Source organism: Piliocolobus tephrosceles, chromosome 9 (genome assembly GCF_002776525.5).
Source record: "Piliocolobus tephrosceles isolate RC106 chromosome 9, ASM277652v3, whole genome shotgun sequence".
Taxonomy (NCBI): domain Eukaryota; kingdom Metazoa; phylum Chordata; class Mammalia; order Primates; family Cercopithecidae; genus Piliocolobus; species Piliocolobus tephrosceles.
Genome location: NC_045442.1, coordinates 95,995,230 through 96,008,787, shown reverse-complemented (window position 1 = coordinate 96,008,787; position 13,558 = coordinate 95,995,230). Strand labels below are relative to the sequence as shown.

The following is a 13,558-nucleotide window of genomic DNA, read 5'->3' as shown; positions in this document are numbered from 1 at the left end:
CTCTAAGCATTTGCTTATCTGTAAAGACTTTTATTTCTCCTTCACTTATGAAACTTAGTTTGGCTGGATATGAAATTCTGGGTTTAAAATTCTTTTCTTTAAGAACGTTGAATATTGGCCCCCACTCTCTTCTGGCTTGTAGAGTTTCTACCAAGAGATCTGCTGTCAGTCTGATGGGCTTCCCTTTGTGGGTAACCCGACCTGTCTGTCTGGCTGCCCTTAAGATTTTTTCCTTCATTTCAACTTTGGTGAATCTGGCAATTATGTGTCTTGGAGTTGCTCTTCTGGAGGAGTATCTTTGTGGCGTTCTCTGTATTTCCTGAATTTGAATGTTGGCCTGCCCTGCTAGGTTGGGGAAGTTCTCCTGGATGATATCCTGTAGAGTGTTTTCCAGTTTGGTTCCATTTTCCCCCTCACTTTCAGGCACCCCACTCAGACGTAGATTTGGTCTTTTTACATAATCCCATACTTCTTTCAGGCTTTGTTCATTTCTTTTTCTTCTTTTTTCTTTTGGTTTCTCTTCTCGCTTCATTTCATTCATTTGATCCTCCATCGCTGATACTCTTTCTTCCAGTTGATCGAGTCGGTTACTGAAGCTTGTGCATTTGTCACGTATTTCTCGTGTCATGGTTTTCATTTCTGCCATTTCGTTTATGACCTTCTCTGCATTAATTAGTCTAGCTGTCAATTCTTCCACTCTTTTTTCAAGATTTTTAGTTTCTTTGCGCTGGGTACGTAATTCCTCCTTTAGCTCTGAGAGGTTTGATGGACTGAAGCCTTCTTCTCTCATCTCATCAAAATCATTCTCTGACCAGCTTTGATCCGTTGCTGGCGATGGGCTGTGCTCCTTTGCAGGAGGAGATGCGCTCTTAGTTTTTGAATTTCCAGCTTTTCTGCCCTGCTTTTTCCCCATCTTTGTGGTTTTATCTGTCTCTGGTCTTTGATGATGGTGATGTACTGATGAGGTTTTGGTATAGGTGACCTTCCTGCTTGATAGTTTTCCTTCGGACAGTCAGGACCCTCAGCTATAGGTCTGTTGGAGATTGCTTGAGGTCCACTCCAGACCCTGTTTGCCTGGGTATCAGCAGCAGAGGTTGCAGAAGACAGAATATTGCTGAACAGCGAGTGCACCTGTCTGATTCTTGCTTTGGAAGCTTCCTCTCAGGGGTGTACTCCACCCTGTGAGGTGTGGGGTGTCAGACTGCCCCTAGTGGGAGATGTCTCCCAGTTAGGCTACTCAGGGGTCAGGAACCCACTTGAGCAGGCAGTCTGCCCCTTCTCAGATCTCAACGTCTGTGTTGGGAGATCCACTGCTCTCTTCAAAGCTGTCAGACAGCGTCGTTCGCGTTTGCACAGGCTTCTGCACCTTTAGCTGAGCCCTGTCCCAGGGAGCATTCTTTTCAGACTTAGAGTTATAAGTTGGCTGTGAAGGAAACGTGACAGGCTTTTCTTCGCCTCCCACTTGGTGCTTACCTTTCATAGGGAGAGTGTGAGACGTAATTCTGCTGCTTGGCTTCCTCCACAGAAGAACAAGTGGGTCCTTCTGCCTTTCCTCGTGGCAGCCCTCTTGAGGAGGAGGGGAGAGGCACAGGAGCTGCTGGTGGAGGGCAAGGGTGCCTTTGCTCAGGAGTGCCTCTGAGCCGGTCAGTTTTCACCCTGAGTTTCTATGACAGTGGACACTGCTGAGCGGAGGCTCATCTTAGTGCCTCTGTGTGAATCTCCTCTGAATTCAGGCTTCAGGGCATCTCCTGGGAACACCACTGTGTGTTGGAGAGGCAGTCCAGCCACTCAGAGGGTCAAATCAGTTTTCACAAGTAGTTTTTAAACAAAAGTTTAAAAAAGCAAACCAGTAGGCTGGGCACAGTGGCTCACACCTATAATCCCCCAGCACTTTGGGAGGCTGAAGCAGGAGGATCACTTGAGCCCGGGAGCTTGAGACCAGCCTGGGCAACATAGTAAGACTCTGTAGCTACAAAAAATAAAAAAATTCGCCAGGCTTGTGGTGCATGCCTGTAGTCACAGCTCCTCAGGAGGCTGAAGCAGAAGGATTGCTTGAATCCCAGAAATTGAGGCTGTGGTGAGCCATGATTGCACTGCTGCACTCCAGCCTGGGCAACGGAGCAAGACTCCATCTCAAAAACAAAAACCAAAAAAACCAACAAAAGTGTTTACAGTGCATAAAACTCAGAAAACAATCACATTATTCAAAGGTAACCAAATATTGGTATATATTCTCTTAATGTATTTTCTGTGCCTACACATATTTTCCCCCAAAAGGGTATCATACTGCTTTCGTCACCTAATGACCTATGGTACATAGGTTCCATGTCAATAAAATATTCTTCATGTGATTTTTAGATGGTATGATAGCATTTCACCATCCAAATGATAGTACTGTTATTTACTATTAAACATGCCCCATTATTGGAAGCTCTTCCTTGGAATCTGTGACATCCCTATTAACAACTTCCAGGGCTTGTGAACATAACAGCATAGAACCCCAATCTCCAGGCAGTCAGGGGATTGTCCTCCAGGACATTCTTGGACTTGGGGGCAGGATCTCAATTCTCCAAGAAATGACAGTCTCGTGTTATTTTGGTTCCAAACAGGAAAGCTTTACGTTTTTTGATTGTGGTGTTCCATAAACCCCTACTGATATATTTTAATAATAAAAGTGGGTCTTAAAGAAAACTGGTCTGGTAGATGAGTCTCAGTTGGGCATTAAGGGAATAAGGTAGTAGTCGCTAGTCCAGATGCTGTCTGAGGCCAAGCATCGATTTTCTGGTGTCACCTTGCTGGCATGTGGGAACTGCATACGTGTTGTGTTTCCAGTGATGCTTTTCTAGGGGACTATGTGTTAAGGTTCTGGGACATTAAAAGCATCCATCGTGGTTAGGATTTTATATTTGCCCTCATTTTGATATGCAGAAGCCCTCAAAACATTTAGCAGCACATTTGTTATTTAACCCCTTTTATATCCTAGTTGAGCAGGAAACCTTGCAGAGTCATTTTCACCATGAAATTTCTTGACTAACTGTAGTGCAAATTGAAGCAAATTCGAAAAATTCGGTGTCTCTTCCACCCATCTTTCTGCTTCCATCAAAACTCCATAATACCTTTTAACTCTGAAATTCTTGTGTAATGTTAACAGAAGTTATATAATACAAGAAGGACCAGATAATTGAAGTAGCATCTGTTTAAGATTCAGATGTTTCTTTAATCAGGTACTCAGGGAGAAGTTAGGAACTGGCCCAGTAGCCATTGGCTGATGTAGGAAAAAGTCACCACGCTTCAGAATTTTGCTGAGAATAAATCTCCTTGTGGATAAGTAATTAGGTGTTACCTCCAGTGTGTATTTATTTGACCATCCTTGTCTTTCTTTCACTTTATCTTTGATTGATTAGCTATTAAGGCTAAGGATAGCCCCATCTGTTTTTGTTAGTGTTGATTAGGTTTCTCTGCAAATTTATTGAGATAATTGAACCCAAAAAGTTTTCTTCTGACTATAAGTTGATTTGAAGATCATTCTGGCTTTCCAATAATTTTGATCTCTGTTTCCTCCCCTAACTTAATTCTTCGGTTTTGCTTATTTTCTATGGGATCAGTTTAAAAAAAAAAAAAAAAAAAAAACTTCTGTGATGGCATTCTAAGTTGTTTATACCATCCTGACAAGTTGTAGACCTTGGAGATTGTTCTAAGATTTCTAAGACTGCAAAATCAAATGCTTGTGAAAACCTGCCAGTAAAGCAGAGAGAAGAGGGGTGGTCACTGGGGAGCTGAAGTCTTGTGTCCCATAAGGGACACAGCTACTGTGAAGGGGTCACAGGAGCTGCTTGGCTTCAGCCGATTGTGACCATTGGGGTGGAGGCAGGGTATTGCCAAACGATCTGATTTCTCAAGGGAAGCTGGAAATAGGGGTGTGTGTGTGTGTGTGTGTGTGTGTGTGTGTGTGTGTGTGATTGAAATCTCTTTTATATGTTGTCTTAAATGTTTCTTAAAAAGTAGGGATCAAACAAAACATGTCTGGGGCCCAGATTAGGTCCACAAATGGCCGATTTGTAGCTTTTGCTCTAAGGAATAAGTTTTGCTTTGTCAGAAAATAATTAAGCAGGGTATGTGGATGCTGATTCACCCTAACGAGTTGAGATATTCCTATTTTAATCACCTTGACTAAGGAACTGCAACATACTTGACTGTAATGTTTAGATGAATCTGTTGTAGCACATAACTCTCTTTAATCACATGCTATAAGTCTGTCCTGCTATTTTATCATATAGGGTGCAGAGCAGAATTTTTTCAGAAGAAAGTGGAGTTTTTCTTAGGCTAATAGATGTCTAGCCAACTGTCTACTTTTATGTATGACTTTCAGATTTCTAAATAGCAGTGTTCTGAATTGAACCAAAAGAATCTGTTAACATAATAGCTATAGGTTTCCAGAATCCTTGAATGTATTAGCAATTTAAAGTTGAAAAAGAATTGAGTCAATCTTGGTTCCTCTTAGTTATCAGATGGTTTATTCATATAATTTCTTTTCCTTTCTTTAAAGATTTGAACATGGAATTCAATCCTTCAGATCATCCTCGGGCCAGCACAATATTCCTCAGTAAATCTCAGACAGACGGTAGGTCCTTAATTTATGCTTCTTTTTTTAAAAAGGCTCATGTTGATACTTCGCCTAGTGTTGGTTTCTCACTAGATTTAATTTTCAATATGAAATAGAGTCCCTTTAGTGACCCACATATATACTGTTTAATGGTAGTTCTTTGGGGATTTTTTTCTTTTGCAGTGTTTTTAGAATTTCCTATTTGAAGCATCTATCCTCATTTTGTCAATCAGCTGTATTATTTCTACATACATTGTGTCATGAGAGTTTCTACCCTAAGAGTCAGAAATTTTCCTTTTAGAATTGATATTTGCATAATTTCCCATAAGATCAGAAGTATTTGTTAATTTAGACAGTATGTAAAAGAAAGCAAAATATAATCCTTAAATACAAGTACCACTAACTAGCTCTGTTGTGTCAGTTGAGAGCTGAATTGAACCCGTACACTAGGTGCAGATGTTTTCTTCTTTTTTTTTTTTTTGCCACCTCTATAATAATAACAACCATATCTAAGTTTATTCTTATAGATCGTACAATCTTTGTGGTTCATCCCAGGTGTGTGTGGAATTTCTCCTAGGGGTTTTCTCTCTTTTCAGCCCCTTCCCTGGGCCTTGGCTGCAAAGGAGAGAAAAGATAAAACTTACACAATGCGGCAGACACACATCTTCATTGGATTCCTATAGAAAAAGGTGGCAGGAAAAACTTGTTAAATTATGACATTGTGACCAGGGTATTACTTTAGGATGCTGGAGTCCTGCATGATTCTATTCCTAACTTTTTGGGCAATTGCTAAGCTTTAATTTGGAGAAGATCCTAAATGGACTAGAAAATAACCAAACATGTTTAAGATAGTAAGTTCATATATGAGAATTGATAACACTTCAGTAACAGTTAGATAACAATTTTGGCAAGGTATAGTGCTGATTTAATATTGTTGGGAATCTTTGGTTAAGCAAGACACTGACTTGATTTGAAAGAGTTTGATGTGTTTATGAAAAGTAAACATTTCCAAGAATAAATTAATATAGGCATCAAGTATTTAGGTTGGTGCAAAAGTAATTTCGGTTTTTGCCATTAAAAGTAATGGCAAAACTGAAGTAAGTTTTTGGTGTGCTGGATACAAAAGAAACATTTTTTTTTCCTCTGGTGAAGCAGGAAGCCATTGGGAGGGGTGGAATAATACAAAGGAAGGAGAGTGGCAATTAAGATGGGTGTTTAGAACCATGAAAAATGAGGGTCAAAACCAAGTTTTGCAGACACTTACTGATAGTGCTATAAAAACAAGAAACAAAGTTGGCTTACTTTCGGGCTTCATTCTTGCTTCTTGTGAACTCAGGGTGCAGACCAACTTCATTCAGAAGATGTGCTAACAAGATTCCCATGAAATTGCATTAGAGCCTCTAAGTGGATTTCCCAAACCTTGGTTGTCCTGGTAGAAGGAAACTTGACCTAAGTCAGAGTTGTTCCAGACTTAGCTTAGGGAACTCTATCTTCCCTCGTCACCTTTGCACTAGATGTCTTTCCCTTTCCTCTTCTGGAACATCAGGGCATCAGTTACTCTGACCTCTCTGTTTATTGCTTCAGTTTCTTTTTAAATGATGGATCTTTCTACTCAACATGTAAACATACACGAGCCTCACAGAAAAAGGGAAAATAACCAATATCTCTCTTCAGGTGAAAGTTTCTATGCCATATCTACCTCTCTCCCTGTCCACTCTCCCATTGGGAACTTCCTCCTACCACTGCCATTCTGTGGAGCATTGCGGTAGAGTGACCTAAGGACATTTTCTCTTCTTGGGCTATTGCCCACGTATGTGGCACTTGCTGTCACCAAGAATTCCGTGCTTTTAAAAAACTTTTTGGCCTTCTGTTTTCAAATGGGCAATTTACTGAAATTAAGTGCCACTAATGAACAATTGCTTTATAAATAATTAGAAAAAAATCAATTTTAAAAATAAGTAGATTTGGTAACTTTAATGAATTAATTATTTGGTGACATGATAATCAGAGAATTGGCTACTTGGTGAATTGGCTTTTGGCAAATTGGTCCTGAGAAATCCTGCCCTTCTGAAAACTCCTTCTCAGACATCTTCATAAACTTCTATTTGTCCCTCTAATGTAGTATTTCCCAGGGTCTCTCCTTTACCCTCTAACTTTTTGATTTGCACACAGTTCCTCATGGCATTTGTGTTAACTGTCATGTCTAACTAACCATATTTTTCTGTGGACTGTTCAAAATGCATGTATTCAACTGCTTGCTGGACATCTTTCCAGTGAAGGCTGTAGGTTCCCCTGACTCAGTATGTCCCAGACAGAACTTAAGAATTCCAGTTAACTTTCTGCATTGTCTACCCTGCCCAGGTCCCTAAGCCAAGGAGGGCTTTGGATTTTCCTAGACTCTCCTCTTCTCAGAGGCGGGTGGCGGTGCTGGAGATACATTTCTTCCCAGCTGCAGGTTCAGTGACATTGTATTGGCGGCATGAAATAGCCATAGTCAGAGTATTTACACCATGGAAATTGGCAAATGCTACAAATCAGAGCATTTTTAAAACACATGACTGTTAAACATTTACTAGCACACCATTGCATCCAGGCATTCCAAGGTGTACTCAGTTTCTTTTTTTTTTTTTTTTGAGACGGAGTCTCGCTCTGTCGCCCAGGCTGGAGTGCTGTGGCCGGATCTCAGCTCACTGCAAGCTCCGCCTCCCGGGTTCCCGCCATTCTCCTGCCTCAGCCTCCCGAGTAGCTGGGACTACAGGCGCCCGCCACCTTGGCCGGGTAGTTTTTTTTTTTTTTTTTTGTATTTTTAGTAGAGACGGGGTTTCACCGTGTTAGCCAGGATGGTCTCGATCTCCTGACCTCGTGATCCGCCCGTCTCGGCCTCCCAAAGTGCTGGGATTACAGGCTTGAGCCACCGCGCCCGGCCGGTGTACTCAGTTTCATCTCTTACCCAGCCTTGAACCTGACCACTATTTCCTATTGCAGTTGCTGCCGCCTTAGTTCAGACTCAATTCCCCACCTGTGTTACTGCAGCATCCTCTAGACTGGGCTCCCTGCCCTTGACCTCATCCCTCCCTAGTCCCGGGTCTGTGCTGCCGCTAGCTAACAGGACTTCCCATGAATCAGATATGATTGTGCCACTGGCTTCCTTAACCTTTCTTAAGGGCTCCCCAGTTGCTTTAGAGTTAAATTTCAAACATCCCAGCATGGAATATGAGGCCCATAGTGATCCAGCCTCTGCCTTCCTTCCCAGCAACTTCCTCTCTTCTTTGTGTACCTCTGAGCTTCCACCATACTGAAATCACTTGCTTCCTCAAGTCTGCCACTTGCGTCACACCTGGATTTCTCCTCCCCTTTTTCACACAGCTGATTTCTTCTGTCCTCCAGACTCCTCCTGCTGTTACTTCCTCCTTGAGGGTCTCTTTGACCCATCAGGCTGGGTTGAGTGGACCCTTGGTGAGCTCCCATAGGAGTAGCCTGTGGATCTTTCTTCATCGTCTGAACCATACTGTGGAGTTTAAAACCATCTTTTTGTCTTTACCACCCGCTAGCCCCTAGAGGAAAAGGCACATGTGATACTGGATGTCAGTATTCCTTGTGCCAACCTGACTGGTTGAAAGAAGGAAGATGACAAAACCCGGAAACATTCTTGATTTGATTGTGATAATTCATCACTTGGATAAACTTACGTTTCCATTACAAGACCACAGCTGTGGATCTTCTACTCTATTTTTTTTCTAATTGGAAGAAATGTAGTCTGAGACAGTAATGCATACTTCTGGTAGAGTCCTTTCTTTTGAATCTGGTGATCTCTTTCCTTCATTCAGGTTGATGTACTTCGACAGTAGTTTAGATTCGATTTGTGAATAGGAAGCCATAGTTGGGATGAGGACAGTCATGTTAGGGCAGCTGTTGCTTGGACCACAGACATGCAGCTCCTGGGTCTTGACAGCTCTGTGTTTCTGCAGACCCCACATTCTCTTTCCCCTCAGCACTTTATGATCTGACAGACAAGTTGTCGGCCATGCATCCCACCTCCCAGCTGTTCACTAGACTGATTTAGATGGCACCTGCATGATGTCATCAGAGTTTTCGTGATTGCTGAATTCCTTTTCCTTCTGGATATCCAAGAGATTTAGGCTGGACATGGAACTTTTTTCTTGTTCCAAGCAGGAGAATAGAAACTCCAACAAACTGAGTAAGTAGCCTGCTCATCAGACCCCTCCAGGGGCTGAAGATAAGGGTATTTTATTCAAAACCAGAGTGACTGCTTTCTTTCTTCACACAAAGAGGATGGCATCGCAGACTTTGTACAGGAGCCGTTCAGCAAAGAAGGGACCAAGAGTTCCTCCTGGGGGTGGAGAAGTTTGCCAGGCCAGAGAGAAGTTTGAGGCCTGCCACGGTTTTTCATGCTACTCTCATTACTTGTGGGGAAGAATTGTAGTTCCTCGTGTCCTTTCCTTTTCTGTACTTATTTTAGTTACTCATTGTCAAAGATGTGAGAGCTTAATATTCTTAAATAATATGAGAAAGCAGCCAAGTCACATCTTTTTCCTTTTAATTAGTATGATTTTTAGAGATTTATTGTCTTAACAAAGAATTTGGAGGAAAAAACCCTAAGTGTGCGAAATCTATGTTTCTCAGGAGTCCCTTGAAATAATTAAAGGAATAAAAACTGTCCATCCCTTGAGTGGCTTGAAGCCAAAGTAGAAACATTAAAATTCAGAAATAAAAATATGTCATAGTTTTTGTTGCACAACATTTTAGAAATACAGAAATTGAAAAAAATATTCTGTAGCTGTCCTCATTGGGGTGGTGTTTTGGTTCCTGGGCAGTGTTGAACTTTTGCATGGTGAAACAACTGCCCTTTTTGTCCTCCGTTTATCTAGCATTTAGGAGCAACTTTCCGCTGCCCTTTCGGGATCACTTGCCTCTGAGCGCTGTCATGACCTTGCTTTCCCCACCTCACTTGCATTCCCAGCTGTCTTTAGCTCCTTTGTGTGTGCAGATGCTGGGATGCCCCTTTCTCTAGCTGCCCTCAGTTGCTCGGTGTGTCTCCTCAGGGCATGTCAGGTGCCATAGGGAAGACCTAAGCATACACCAGTGATTTTCATGCTTTGTTCCTTTGCTTACATACCATGGAAAACAATTTTGAAAAACGACTCCCTCAGGCATTTTTATGTTGACCTTAAAATTTTTTTACCTTATCAAAGCACATAATTTCTGATGTATTATAAATGTTGATTTTTAAAAATAAACTGTCTTTCTTTAACAAATGTTTCAGATGAAATTTAATACCATAGTGATTTGATACCCATCAGTCCTTTAAAAATGTATGAACATGCTCCTCTCGAACAGTTGGAAATTTCATATCACTCCTTTATCATCTTGAATTTGTATTTCCATTCTATTTTCTCCATAAAATTTTATAGTAGTATAATATATTTTGATTTTGGAAAGTCATTTATCACACTATCATATTCTTTTCTATAAAAATGTGACCTAGGCCAGGCGCAGTGGCTCATGCCTGTAATCCCAGCACTGTGGGAGGCCGAGGCAAGTGGATCACGAGGTCAGGAGATCAAGACCATCCTGTCTAAGAGTGAAACCCTGTCTCTACTAAAAATACAAAAAATTAGCCAGGCGTGGTGGTGGACGCCTGTACGTTTTAACGGATAATTATTAAACAGAAAAGTGAAATACTTTTTGGAAAAACATTTCTTGGTGAGATGCTTCTGTGGTTGGATATTACTTATTGCTGAAATGAGGCACTTTTCATCATCAAAGCCTTTGTTTTTTTGTTTGTTTTGTTTTGTTTTTGAGATGGAGTCTCACTCTGTCGCCCAGGCTGGAGTGCAGTGGCACGATCTCGGCTTACTGCAAGTTCCGCCTTCTGGGTTCACACCATTCTCCTGCCTCAGTCTCCCGAGTAGCTGGGACTACAGGCGCCTGCCACCTCGCCCAGCTAATTTTTTGTATTTTTTAGTAGAGACGGGGTTTCACCGTATTAGCCAGGATGGTCTTGATCTCCTGACCTCGTGATCCTCCCACCTTGGCCTCCCAAAATGCAGGGATTACAGATGTGAGCCACCGCACCCGGCCAAGCCTTTGTTTTTATAGATGTAAGTGCTGAGGAACTTTGTTCATCTATATAAATAGATAGAAATAGAGTTTTATTATAGTTATATCATTGAATTCTTTCTACTTCGTCTAGTTTATATGTCGAAAAATCTCCAAGGGATTTATCAACCAAAATAACTCCTAATAATCAGCTACAGTTCAGTTTTGTTCCCTTTCAGTTTTATTGACAGTAGAGAACTGGAATCTATTTGATTTGCAAAAGAGTTACTCAGTTAGAGGAGTCCCTCATTTTTACAGTTTCTGGGAAGTACATCAAAAAAGGTTTACCAAATGTAACACATGACTTTTAATTATATCTACTGCTGTTTACATTTGGTGGCACCTAGCTTAACCTGATACCGTTGGGAGCTTTGGGAGAATAAATCTAGGCTTCATCTTAGAACACCTTCCCTGACTGCTGCCCCACTGCAGTCTGCATGCCCCTCTGTCGCTGCAGAGATCTTCACTGTATCGTAATTTATTCCAAGTCTTCACGTTTGTATATCTCTGGCATTCACAGTGCCAGACCCATAGAAAGAACTCAAATATATGTTGAATTGAGCAACCCCCACCTGCTCTTTTCCTCCGAACTAATGTTTTCAGCTTCTCTTTTGTTTTAAATATATTTTCCTCAGAATGCTACAGGTTCTTCATATGACTTTGTTGGTAAAGCCAGGCATCATAGTCAATCCAGTCAGTCAAATCAGTCTGACTTTCTTTTTAATTAGATATTTATGTTTATTTTTGCCTGTCACACCTGTTTCTTATAATCAGTCTTACTTTCTGTCAGAAAAAGTCTGATTTTATTTTTCCAATTCATATAACATGTTAATGTGCATGCCCGTGGCTGCCTTTGTGCTTCTGATCATAAATGGCCAGACAGGTGCAGGGGATGCATGCCTGGACTGCAGTCTGCGGTCTGCTGCACCTTCCCACCCTGCCCTTTGCCCTCCTGCTCTGCTGCCCTCACTGCTCCCCGAGCTTTGCTTGGGAGTCTAACGCCTCAAGAGGCAGGTCCTGTTGGAAACCTTCCTCACTATGATATCTGTAAACTCAGGGCCAGAAGTCTTTCCAGCACCCCTCCAGGGAAAATCCATAGGACAAAGAAGCCTCCAGGTTGTGCCACAGGAGGCTGGCAGGAGAGGAAAGACACATGAACCTGGTTTGAAGGTGGTTACCGCAACCCCAGTGGCTGCTTGTCTTTTCGTCTGGCGCCCCTGGAGGTTTTCACACCAGGTAGGTGCAGGTCCCAGCTCGGGTGTACCTGCCTTTCTTTGTGAAGCTATGAGGGAGGAAGGTGGTTCCTGCATCACACCTCAGCCCTTTTAAAGGTCTCTTTGAATACTTGGTTTGGGGATCTTTGCTCTAGTCTAGCCCTAAGTTACTTGTGACAGACCATTTCAATAAAAGAATTGCAAAAACTACTACCTCACCTGTCCTTCCCTCTAGTTTGGGGTGTGTGGAGGAGGGTGGGTACTCAAAAGCCATGAGTAGTTGAGTGTGCAGACAGGTTCATTTGTGCGTGCTGGGCTGCCCATGCCCTCGCCAGCCTGTGGCCACCCCGGTGGCAGGGAACTAGCCTCTGGCTTCCAGTTAGGTAAGGCTCTAGGACCCAGCTCTGTCTTAGGCCCTTGCCTGCCATTAGTTGGATTTACAGTCACATAATCTCTTGGGTCATAACTTCCTGTAAATTGACAGTGGGCACACCTGTCTCCTCAGACAGTTGCTCTCCTGAAGCAGTAGGGTGAGTCCCAGGCACACAGCGAGCCCTCAGCAACGTCTGCTCATTACTTGTGATGTAACAGGTACTTTGGGATCCTCACTGGGGATCCCTTGAGCCAGCCTCTCCCAGGACCCCTGGCAAGGAGGAGCCACCCCGTCCTGGCACTGTAAGCATGCATTCCAGAGGTGTTTCCTACCGCCTGGTAGGCAGCCAGTCTGGAAATCATACTTGTCCCTTGGGGTTGGCGTGTCCATATCAGAAGTCAGCATCTTTCCTCTCCTGCTAGCTTTCTCTCCCTCATCATCTAATTTTTTTTTTTTTTTTTTTTTTTGAGACGCTCTGTCACCCAGGCTGGAGTGCAGTGGCACGATCCTGGCTCACTGCAAGCTCCTCCTGCTGGGTTCACGCCATTCTCCTGCCTCAGCCTCCTGAGTAGCTCGAACTACAGGCGCCTGCTACCACTCCTGACTAATTTTTTTGTATTTTTAGTAGAGATAGGGTTTCACCGTGTTAGTCAGGATGGTCTCGATCTCCTGAACTCCTCTCCTCCTTCCTCACCTGGTCTGTGGCAAGGCCCTTTCCCAGCCTCCTGCTTCCATCATGTCCTGTCTCACCTTTCTTCCACCTGCCTGCAAGTGGAGCTTCTCTTAGGCCCCTCCCTGTCTGACCGTCTGTTTCCTCACCACTGGAACAGTGAGATGCCAGCACACACACACAGCCCTTTTCACCTTCTTGTGGGTCCCCTACCCTGCAGGCCTGCAAGACCATCACCTGTGGGATGCTCTGCCCACAACACCTGCCCTCTGTCCCTACTGACCCAATGACTGCCTCGTAGGTGATGCTCCCCTGTTTCCCTTCATTCCATTGATTCTGATAGACACCTTTACTTGGCTGGAACACCTCTGAAATCAGCACAGTGACTTGCCAAAATTTAATTGGTGTTTTTTTTTTTTTTTTTTCTTTCTTAGTGACACATAGAGTAATGGTTTGCCAGAAAATCAGTGGCATTACGTTCAGTGCAGTTTGCATATTCCTCTGTGTGGAGGTGATTATTTTTATGGTATAGAAATAAATAGCCTGTTTATCTGCTGGATTGCATCTTGCTCATGAAT

General features: G+C 42.8%; 1 protein-coding gene across 2 annotated transcripts in view; it reads left to right on the top strand.

Moving 5' to 3' along the window:
* The window catches only part of CCNY (cyclin Y), a 237,003-nt gene that overhangs the window by 144,124 nt on the left and 79,321 nt on the right, over positions 1 to 13,558 (top strand). For both annotated transcript variants that reach the window (XM_023218194.2, XM_023218193.3), the window contains exon 2: positions 4,547 to 4,621. In XM_023218194.2, the coding sequence (XP_023073962.1) occupies positions 4,555 to 4,621 (67 nt within the window). In that variant the 5' untranslated portion in view covers positions 4,547 to 4,554. The remainder of the gene's footprint in view (positions 1 to 4,546; positions 4,622 to 13,558) is intronic.